Source organism: Rhinolophus sinicus, chromosome 16, assembly GCF_057876585.1.
Source record: "Rhinolophus sinicus isolate RSI-liver-muscle chromosome 16, RSI-T2T, whole genome shotgun sequence".
NCBI lineage: Eukaryota > Metazoa > Chordata > Mammalia > Chiroptera > Rhinolophidae > Rhinolophus > Rhinolophus sinicus.
Window position 1 is genome coordinate 88,540,199 of NC_142516.1, and position 12,024 is coordinate 88,552,222.

Consider the following 12,024-nt stretch of genomic DNA (forward strand, 5'->3'; position numbering starts at 1 on the left):
CTGGCACTCTTCGCTAAACAGCCTCAGAGAAAGGACTGCAGAGTTTTCAGATAACATCTCAGTGACAAAACCATACTATTAACATGCAGTGTTTGGTGAAAGGTGCTACCAGCATTTTAGGTGACACTAGTCGCTGTGCAAATCCTCTACACATTACTGAATGTTCCATCCTGGGTGGCTGCCACCCGGTACCCACAGCGCGTCCCTATCCATCATAACGACCATAAAATGCCCCTGCTCCCACATTTCCAAACGGCTCCCTGGGGCCGGGGGGAGCACTGCCTTTCTTTGCTCATATTGTCTTTTTTCTTTGACTTTGAAATCTTTAATTGTGAAGTATAACACATGGAGAAGTACATAAAACAAAGCTCCACAGCTCCACAAATTCTCATGAAGTGAATACTTGGTCACCGCCCTGCAGTCCCAGAAAGGGGACGCCGCCAACCCCAGACGCCTCCTATACACCCCTCACACCGCTCCCAGCTCACCTGTGCAGGAGACCACCCTCCTCACTATTACCTGTCCACCTAGCCTGTTTCTGAACTGGACATGAGCGCAGAGCATGTATCATTTGATAGCACCTTTTGAGACATAATTCATGTAACATAATTCACCGGTTAAAGTATGTGATTCAAAAATTTATGGTACATGACATTAATAATTTTAAAATTATGATCAAAGTAGATAGAACAAAAAGTCTTCCACATTAACCATTTTCAGGTATACGATTCAGTGGCATTAATTACATCCATAAAGTTGTATAACCGTCACCACCACTTATTTCAGAACTTGCTCACGAAGCCAGATGGAACAAACAACCTCCCCATCACCTCCACAGAGCTTACATTTCTATCGTGTAAGACTTACACGATAAACAGAAGTCTTAGCATAAAAAAAAGAGAAAAGTAGACATTAAGATGTATCATACAGAAAATAAATGCTCCGGAAGTGAATAGGTAATCGACGCATATTCAATGTCTCTGTCATACAGACAGAAGGTGGCAAAACCAGGTTCATGTGAAAGCAATTTATAAAAAAGCAAGGGCAGGGAGATGTTACGGGAGGTCCTAGAAAAGGCTCCATCTCCTGGGAAACTGGAGTGAAAAACTGAGGGCATCTGTGAGGGAAATAGAGGAGGCTATTTAGAAATACTTCAGACTGACGATAAGTGTTCGCATAACACTCTCGAGTCGGTCTCAGACCATCTGGTCACATCATCTACGCCCAAGGGATCTTCCCAGGCTGAGTACAGGAGCCCAAGGAAGGGTTGGATTAACCCATGACATTTTGGGGGACGGATGGGGCAGCAAAGCAAGAGAAAAAAAAAAGCAACCAAGGATGTTGGCAAGAAAGAGCACAGCTGTGATCGATTAAAGACACTGAAAGGAACAGGCTCAAAACCAACGCAAGGAGAGACTGCGAGAGAAAAGAAGGTCAAGAGACTGGAGTGTCAGTCTTACGAAAGAGAGGCACACTGCAGAGGAGGGGTGTGGAAGATGGAAGGTTAGGTTCAGACTGCTGGATGTTACACTGGAAGACTTTACTGGTAAAAATGTGCTGGTGATAATCAGTGTCAGGTGAGATTTGGGGGCTAACCTGCAGAGGACATAAAAGTCAGTAAAGTTGGGGCGTTCGAGACTTGTGAGGCTAGACTACTGGTGGCACAGAGAGAAAGAGCACCAACTAGACCACGTCGCATGTGACGTCACATGTAGGAGTTACGTTTGGAACAAGCAGATGGCGCCTCAAAGGAGGAAGGGGTCTACCTGAGCTAACGGCTAGGCTTAGCATTAGCAGCAAGTGTAACAGAAAGGTTCCAGTGTGTTACCTATGTAGCTTTAGTCTCAAGCACATAATTAAACTAAAAACCATCCCCCTATGCTTGTTAGTTTTATAATTCTCAAAATATTTATGTGAAGCAACTGTCATAAAAATTAATTGCCTAATACAAATTCTACACAGAGGTCAAATTATTAAGCATTCCTTTACCATTCAAATGACTCAAAGTCATATTTAATGTTAAAATTAAATCTGGCCAAATACAAAGCAGTATACGTTATATTCCAATTATTTTATTATTATTTTTCTCCAAATTTATTTATTTGTTTTTTAATTAGTTTCAGGTGCACAAGACAAAGCAAAACTTAGATGTTTATCATTTATATCCCTCACACTGTGTGAACCCCCCTCCCCCCATCCACTATCCCTCTGTACATTCCCCAAATTAATTTTCAAACCCCCATGACCATCTTGTGGTTACCGACTATTTTTCAAAACCTCTCACCTTCCCCTTATCCCCACCCCCCTGCCCTTCTAGCAACCCTCTGTTTTTCCTCCATGTTTCCAACACTGTCTCTGATTAGTTCATTCACTTATTCTTTTCTTTAGATTCCGCATATAAGTGAGATCATATGGTATTTGTCTTTCTCTTTCTGACTTATTTCACTTAGCATAATGTTCTCTAGGTCCATCCATGTTGTTGCAAATGGTAAGATTTCTTTCTTCTTTATGGCTGCGTAATACTCCATTGTATAAATATACCACAGTTTCTTAATCCAGTCATCTACTGATGGGCATTTCGGTTGTTTCCAGGTCTTGGCTATTGTGTATAGTGCTGCAATAAACATAGGAGTGCATAAAGATTTTTGAATTGGAGTTTTGGATTTCTCCGGATAGATACCTAGCAGTGGGATTGCTGGATCATAAGGTAGTTCCATTTTCAGATTTTTGAGATACCTCCAAACTGTTTTCCATAGTGGCTGCACCAATCTGCATTCCCACCAACAGTGCACCAGCGTTCCCTTTTCTCCACATCCACGCCAGCACTTGTTGTTTGTTGATTTATTGATGATAGCCATCCTGACTGGGGTGAGGTGGTATCTCATTGTGGTTTTTATTTGCATTTCTTCCAATTATTTTTTAATCATATATGCACAAACCATTCTGATAGGAAATTAAAGACACCTTTAAAAGTTTAATTTTTAATATATAGTGTATATCAATTATAAATTGAAACTTATTTCAGAAATAAAATTTTGTCCAAGGACTGAGATAGTCATTTTCTGATTCATAAAGAAATAATACTTGTTTGCTGAGATGTGAATAAGAAAAAAAAAGTACCTTAAAGAAGATATTTTAAAAACTTTTGAAATGATAAACGTCTAAGTATTACTTTGTCTTGTGCACCTGAAACTAATAAAAAAAATGGAAAAAACAACTTTTGCATAAAAAGGAAACATATTTGTCACAATAAAGATCAAGAAAAAAGGAATATAATACAAGAAAATGGAATGTTCACGAATATGTGCTCACGAACATAATGTGTCTGTCAGATTCTAACAGTACGGATCATAAACCCCGACAGGACATGTTTAGTTCGACACAGCCCTAACAGCCACTTACTGTATGAGAGAAGCTCTTTCAAAGTACTGAATGGCCTTCTCACAAAACTGGGTATCAATGTAGTAGGCTCCAAGCCACTCAATGACGTCGATGTTAGAAGGGAAATACCTGTATGACTGCAAAACACAGAACACGACAGTACAATTTCAGTGGCAACGTGTAGTGTACTCCCTGAACATATTACCCATTGAATGGATTAGTTTATCTGATGTGAAATTTCTTAATCAAGAAGCATGAGCTGTCGTAAGCACTTTACAAAATTTTTAAACTACACAAGATTTAGAAAACTTTAGATTTGACACATTTTTCAACTCCTATAATTATCTTTTGGATGCAGTCTGAATCAAATTAAATATGTAATAGAATAAAAAAGGGATGAAAATCATGCTTCAAGAGAAAAATGAATTTGTACTTTTTATTTCACTTTTATTAAAATTAATCAAAAATGAACTTTATATACCACATATGCTTTATTTTAAATCAATAAGCATTTCTAAATTTTTTTAAATTTAAAAGCTCATAAGCATTTCTAAATTTTATAAATTAGAAGGTCTGCTGCCTTTTTTTTATAACAATTCATAAAAGCTAGAAAGTAGAACGGAAGTGAGATTGCATACCCACCTCGTAGTAATATTGAAAGGCCTGGGACTTGTCCCCCTCGCTGTCGTACAATTCTCCTAGCTTAGACAGAGCTCGAGAGTCGGTGGGGACAACGCTGATCAGCTGCATTAACCACTCAATAGCTTGATTGGGATCTTCCATTAATTCATATCTTGGACAATTTCAATTAAGGGTAACACAATTTTTCTGAATTCATTGATCAAAAAGCAAACCTAATAAAAACAGTCCTTAGCCTATAGTAGTGAGCTATTTAATACTACCTACTCCAGTCTCCCCACGCTGACGACGAGCAGCACTGTGAACAACTCTCTTGTTCCGTACGTACACTCAGCCTTTCCTTTCGCTGCATTACTGTCCACTACGATCAACTTCCAGATTTCCAGTAGGATTATCAGTCTGCCATTTTGTTCAGAGCACTGTCCAAAATGTGTCCTTAATAAAAGTGACTGAATGTTGTATTCATTATCCTACCTTCTTAACATGCTCAACATATTCAGGGAATAGTTTGATGTATTTTCCTGTGAGTTTTCCCTAATTCGATTATAAGCCCCAAATAGGGACTTCTTTTTTTTATAACTTTTGTGCCTAGTAGGTCTTCTGCATACACTCAGAAAACTTGTTCACACCAATGCTTATTAACCATTTACTGTTTATTTTTATGTTAGATGTCTCAATGAAATAAAAAAATATTCCAATCCAAAGTTTTATTGAAAAATAATTATGTTTTTATTGATGAAAAATGTGATATCATACTAAAAATGTAAAAATAAGGAAATGTATTAAATAAACTTAAACATATTATTTACTTCCCTAGATCCAAACCCATCATGAACTGGGCACTATCATATCATGACACTGGCAATTTCAGAGAAATTAAATGGACAAAACAAAAGGCTAACAGGAATAACTATGAAGCCACCTGCTCTAAAACTAAAAATTTTTATAGAAAACTTTTTATCTACTCTACTAAAAGTACAACAGCTAGGACTTAAAATTATTAATGGGACACTTCATAATATCCTTTTGTCCAAACATATTTGTATAAAATATGTATCAAGATAACTTAAAAACCTACATAAGATTTTAATTCCTCCCAATGTTGTCAAAGCTTATTATTTTTAAAATAAGGAGAAAAATTAAAGCGTCTTTCAAATAGTGTCAAAGGCATTAAAAACATGAACAGATTTCTGCTCTTCCAACCAAGGGTAGGGGAAAAAAACAACTAAAGAAAGCTAAGAGCTGAAGAAGATACGACACAAAAGCAACACTTTATATTTCAGCAGTCCCCAGAGTCCTAAGCAAAATACAGTCCATGAGCGGCTACTGAGGGGACAGAATGCATGAGTGAGTTCACACAAACTACTGCACAACTACGGAGGGGAAAGGCCTTCGGAGAGTTCTGCCCCCTAAATCTGTATGTCACCTGCAACAAATAAATCATCCAAATTCAATCAGTAGTACTAATCCGTAATAAACAATATCTTCCTTTTAATTAGTAAGTAACTGCTTCAAAAATACCCTACAAGACTCAGAGTTAATACATTCTAAAGCAATTAATTTACGTTCAATGAATAGCTTATGTGTACCCAACATGTCATACTCAATTACTTCCATGATTATTCCCAAAAATTCATAAGTAGTTTTAACCTTTAAACAATTCCTCTTACAATGCAAATGATCTTTTAAAACAGGATCACTCATCAGCCATAAAAAAGAATGGAATCTCACCATCTGTGACCACATGGATGGATCTGGAGGGGATTGTGCTGAGTGGAGTATGTCAGACAGAGAAAGACAGATGCAATGTGAGTTTGCTTATATGTGGAATCTAAAGAACAGAATAAGTGAATAAACAAAACAGAAACAAACTCATAGATACAGAGAACAAACTGATGGTTGCCAGAGGGAACGGGGATTTGGGGGCTGGGTGAGAAAGGGGAAGGGATTAAGAAGTACAATTGGTAGTTACAAAATAGTTATGAGGATGTAAAGTACAGCATAGGGAATTATTGTAATACTATGTATGGTGCCAGGTAGGTCCTAGACTTATTAAGGGAATCACTTCGTAAATTATATAAATGTCTAACCACTATGCTGTATACCTGAAACTAATATAAAATAATACTGAAAGTCAACTGTAATTGAAAATAAATAATTTTTTTTAAAAAGAAGGAAAACAGGATCACTCAAATATTTCCATCACATGGTAATTAATCTGACAGTTGGGGTTTAAAATGTTAGCCTCATCAATTACTTCATTGGTTAAGCTCACTTAATAATGGCACTTGGCCACCAACTGAGTGAATTAGCAGGGGCCCAAACTTGGCACATAAGATACATGTTGGCTATCTGGTACAGAACTTGGGCACTGTTCCTCAGGATTGCATGGAGCTTTAGGAAGCAGTCCAAAGCCTCATCGAGCCGGTTTAGCTTCTTATAGGTAAGGCCTTAAAAAGGAGAGAAAAAAAGGAATAAGTATTTTCCTAAAGTAACAGAGTGAACCTTTAAAAGGACATAAATAGTCACCCAGAAGAGAAAACAAAGATGAACAGAATTTCTTAAAAGAACAACAAGGCGGGGGCAGGGCTGTTCCACTAATATTTGGCAGGCACTAAAATATGCTATAAATATAAAACTTCAGTGATTTTTGAGCATAGTGGGGAGGTGAACAGACAAACAGATTAATACAACAGAATAAACAGTATCAAAATTGACTCAAAGAATTTAGTTAATGGGCATTGGAAATCAGTAAGGACTAAGGATCTAGTAGTAAATGGTGCTAGGACAACTGTCTATGCATAAACAAAAATGTAGGGGTGGCCGATGGCTCAGTTGGTTAGAGGGTGAGCTTTGAACAACAAGGTCGCCGGTTCAATTCCCACATGGGACTGTGGGCTGCGTCCCCTGCAACTAAAGATTGAAAACAGCGACTGGACTTGGAGCTGAGCTGCGCCCTCCACAACTAGATTGAAGGACAACGACTTGGAGCTGATGGGCCCTGGAGAGGCACACTGTTCCCTAATATTCCGCAATTTAAAAAAAACTAAAAGAAAGAAAAAAAACGTAGATTCCTATTTTGAATTTATTGGTGTTTTGAATAAATTCAAAATTTATTTTAAAACTAAATAAAAAAACACAAAGCTGTAAAACTATGAAAAAATATAGGAAAAATCATGGGTTAGGAAAGGGCTTCATGAAGTAATAAACAAATGAAGCCACAAATTTTCAAAAAGTCAAATTTGATTATATAAAAAATTGAAAAATTCTGCTTGACAAAAGAAATTATAAAGTCAAAAGTCAGGCAACAGACTAGGACAAGTATTTAAAACACATAAAGAGGATAAAGACATATCTAGGCACCTTCTGCATGAAGGACTTTTCCGTCCAGTTCTCTCTGTCAGTCATGCTCTTTTCCCAGACACCCAAATGGTCCTACCCTCCCACCCTTCCACTATGGCGGTAAGGAGATCCTCAGTGAGGCCCTCCTTGACTGCACCTAAAATCATTTATCTGTCACCTCTTCTCCCCCAGCCCAGCGAGGGCTTCCTTTTCCCTGCTGGCAGGAGAGGAGAGGTGCACCTGCCTGATGGGCAGTTCTCCAAAAGGACAGATCAGATGGCCCTGCGGCAGGGTGCCCACCCATCAGCTTCATCCATGTCTCGGAACCCCAACTCAGCGTTAGCTGCACACTCCTGTATATGAGGACACAACTGGATCCATAGATATCAGAGGAAAGGTCATAACGCAAAAGAGAATAAAGATGCAAACCAAAACGCAGGGAGAAGAAAACTGGAAAACGAACTTCATTAATAATCCAAGATGAGACACTGCATTGCATCAAGCTGTGTTTGGAACACGGCAAACTCAGGGATAAGGAGGAATGGCACCATTTCAGGTGGCCTCTGAGAGGCAGGGAAGGGAAAGGGGTGCTGAGCCTTCAGGTCTTACAACATTTTGTTTATTAAAACCAATCTGAAGTAAATATGACAAAATGTTAAAATGTGTTAAATATGGGTAGTAGGTACACAGGTGTTTATTTTTTCTGTATGTTTTTTTATGTTTGAAATTGTTCATAATTAAAAAGGAAGAAAATGAGTTTTTCTCCACCCATCAGTTTGGCAAAAGTTCAATTACAATATCCAAATCAGTCAGTCTCACACACACACCGTGGTGGAAACAGAAATTGGAAAAGTCTCTTTAGAAGGCAATACGACAACATCTGTGCAAATTTTACACAGATTAAAACGTTTAAAAATAATCTGTAATCCAAGTCTTCCTTTCCGCTTTTCATTACAAGGAAGTCAACTCTTCTTCCTAAGGAGTTGGAACTCTGTAAAGCAATTTTTCCCGTTTTACTTACCAATATTATAAAGTGCTTCGGTACAAGAAGAATCATTTCTTAGAGCCTCTTTATAGAATTCAGCTGCCTTCTCATAGTCACCATTTGCAAACACTGTATTCCCTTTGTTAGTGAGAGCTGATGGGTTATATCTATCAGAGTTCACAGCTAAATCTGCATAGCTGCTGGCTTGTGCAAATTCATTTTTCTAAATAAAGTACAAAATATATACATATTCTTTAAAGTTCATCAAATATTTTTTCTAACTGTTCTGAGATTACAGATATGAAAAGCAGAAACAAATATTTTACATATCTTAGTCTTGATTGGCTTATTCTACAAAAGACTTGTACTCATCAAGTGCTTTCAGCAACCCAAATTTCCTATGACTGACCTCGAGTCTCATGGTTTGTGTCACTATTTACATGTAGGCAGCTCCATTCCGAACGCCCAGACTCCATGTCATTACTTACTGAACACGGTGCTCTCCACGCCCCACGCACTGAAGTAGCTACAAAGGCATCACTGTCTGACTGTCCCATCAGACTGGCTGCAGCACCCATGACGCCTTGCATTTCCAGCTACCGGTCATCTTTGCCTCATCTCGCTGCCATCACTCATGTGCAACACACGGACCTCTCCAGTCTCAGGTGGCATGTCCACCTGTGCCTTGTCAGCTCGGCTAGGCCACGACCCGCATTTCCGAGACTCCCATTCCCTGTGTGGCTGTCAGAGCTGGTGGATGGGACGTTCTGGGACATACGGAATGCAGACGTGAAGCAGCGGCCTTGCTCTCCGCAGGCCTTGCTCTGGCCATCAGATGCAGGCCTGATGCAAAATCCCAGGGTCCCACGCTGCCTTCGCTCACGTCACTCCACACCCGGCTCGTCCTCAGATTGCCCCGGGCCAGGTGCCTAGGGCCTGGCGGTGGACCCACAGAGGAGGCAGCTGCTGTGTGAAGTCCCTCTTCTAGTGGCCACAGGACATGCCTGCACTGGGTGCTGAGCGCTGCAAAGGTCCTTGAGCCCTGGCACCTTCCCGCCAGCTCCTCTATCACTGTGCACGTGTTATCCCTACACCCTGTCCCATAACACTCAGTGACTGCTTCCGGGCCGAACTTCTAAACAACAGATAAACTTACATATCACAGAACTGACCCTTCAAAAGTGTACTATTTGGTGGCATTTAATACCTTTCGTCTCCAGTTTCTCTCGTGGCAAAGGATTCTCAAAGTAAGAAATGGCTGCAGGGTAGGGGTCAAATCAGGGTGTGGCTGGGGCACCCGGGAGCCTCTCCTCAGGAGGGAATTTAGCAACAGAAAAATACCATAGTATCAACTCTTACTTATAAAAAAACAAAACTTACCAAATAATACAGGGATGACAGGTTGGTTGCAGCTGCACTTTTCACTCTACTGTCCTTTTTTTCAAACATTTTTAAGGTCTCTACAGCCTAGAAATAAAACATCTGAAAGTTATCACCATTGTAATATGACAGTATTCAGGCTTAGGCTGGGAAAAACTCAGTATCTGAGTGTAAGATGGGGGAGGGCACAGACAGGTGGATTAATATGTTTAAGAAAACAGATGGCAAGGTGAGACTTTCACTTGAGAATTAACAAATTCCTAAAAAGAATAAAATGACACTAAAAGTATAATAATGGACGACCACAGTAGGTGGACTTAACGGCAGATCAGACACAGCTGAAGAGAGCCTTTCAGCCCTGTGACACAGCATACTGTTTCCCTGCACAATGCCTGGGCAGTGAGGTTTTACCTCAAGGACACGATCCAATTTGCCTTTTACAAAGTAATTCTAGAATTTCTGCTTCTGGCAATCAGAGACCAGCCTATAGAAAGAAGACCATCTTCCTACAGAGAACAATTAGAAAAGTCAGGTCAAACACTAGAAATATTTTTTGAAGGTCAAACACTGGAGAGCTACTGAGGAAACCAGGATTTGAAGGTCAAGGTCCTAGGAAATGTTGACTAAATAAGTGTAGCAAAAGAAAAGGTGAAAAGAACATTCTTCAGAAAGAACATAAGAGACACACGGGAACATGGTGAGGTCTCACATAAACACAACTGGAATCCCAGAAAGGGAAGAAAGACTCGAGGCTGAGAATTTTCCAAAATCGATGACAGAAAGAAAATAGTTCTGGGAGTATTATAAACATGGTCTGATTATATAATTACATTTTCAAGTCATGACAAATCAAAGTATGTTATAGCCACCTGGAGGGCTGAGATAATCCTAACCAAACAGGACATCTGCAGTGGTCAGCCAGCTTGCCTGAAAGGTGAGTGAGTACTCAACCTGAAAATTACTGAGAAATTTCACGGGAAAAAAAAAAAAAGGACAGAAAGACCGGCTTGCCTTCCTTCCTTTGAAATACATTTACTGAGGAAATGCTTGGCCTCGTGATGCCTCCTGCTCCTGGAGAAAACCCTACTTCAGCTCTTCCAGTAGCGGCCGTGAGCTGTCGCGGTCGGAAATAGCTGATGAAGTCAAACCTGAGTGCTGTGCTGTGTCTGGCCGCACAGGAAGCACCACTGAACGTGTGGACTCACTTTGTTTTAATGGCAGGAGATCCATAAAGTTTGGTGATAATATGAGTAAATAATTACTTTTTCACAGGGTTTTTGAAGAAAACTTTAAAGAAAACTGTTGGGATTTTCTAGGTCAGCAATTTATAATTCCACTAAGTAAACTCTGGAAGAAAAATCCCAAACATTTGAGATTCTCTTTCTCACTTATGTTCTTGGAAGGGTCTTCTCTAAAACTGCCAAAGAAGCTCCTAACTGTGACCTGGGAAGTGACTGTGGCTTGTCCTGCTCACCCTGGGCAAGTGACCTCACTGGCTCCCTCAGCGTCTTGCACCACTCACGGAAAAGCCACAGTGAGTCTCTACCTATATCAGCTGCATTTCACTTTGAATAAGAATTGAGATGTTTCCACCTTCACTTTTGAATGGTGTCACAAATGTATGTGCTAGTTTAAAACACAAGGCACGTGAACAGGAATAACTCACACATCCATTAACCTCTCTGGTGCCAAGTGACTCGAAACAAAGCTGCTCTCTAGTATTTATGACAGCCATCAAGCAGAGCATCAAGCAAGCTAACAGACAACAATTTAAAAAGCTCAACAGTAGTCTCTATTGTTCCCCTTAGAAACAGCTATTCATATTAGAGTCAAGGAAATGTGCTGGGTTTTATAATTCTGATATTTGCTAATTTGTGGCTCATTAGTAACAATGTGTTAAGACTGCATTTAACACCAAATTATTCTCCCCAAAAGGTTACTATAAAAAGCAATGTAATACAAAGCTATTACTTAAAAGAAGTACCAAAATTATTCTGAATTTAAAACATCCATTTAAGAACATCTGACAGAATAAAAACATAGTTCATATTTTAAGTTTCTAAACTATAAACTATTTTTAAAGTCTACTTAATTATTCTAATAAAAGGAATATTCTTAGCTATTTTTGACTGAAATGGGCTATTTTCATAACTGTTCTTTATAAGTTCAATTAATGAGTCTCCAACATTTGTCTCATATACAAATGAAGCTGATAAAAGTCCACTTAACAAAGTTAAATTTTGTTGTAAATGGCAAAACAAGTAATCAAAATAAATATTGTTGGTTTGGGTTGTTGT

General features: G+C 39.1%; 1 protein-coding gene across 10 annotated transcripts in view; it reads right to left on the minus strand.

The window, feature by feature from the left end:
• Positions 1-12,024, minus strand: part of IFT88 (intraflagellar transport 88) — a 127,132-nt gene that overhangs the window by 40,546 nt on the left and 74,562 nt on the right. For all 10 annotated transcript variants that reach the window (XM_074330134.2, XM_088792717.1, XM_088792714.1 and 7 more), the window contains 5 exons: positions 9,728-9,814; positions 8,384-8,570; positions 6,362-6,470; positions 4,024-4,174; positions 3,403-3,518 (listed from right to left, as the gene is read on the minus strand). In XM_074330134.2, coding sequence (XP_074186235.1) covers positions 3,403-3,518; positions 4,024-4,174; positions 6,362-6,470; positions 8,384-8,570; positions 9,728-9,814 — 650 coding nt within the window. The remainder of the gene's footprint in view (positions 1-3,402; positions 3,519-4,023; positions 4,175-6,361; positions 6,471-8,383; positions 8,571-9,727; positions 9,815-12,024) is intronic.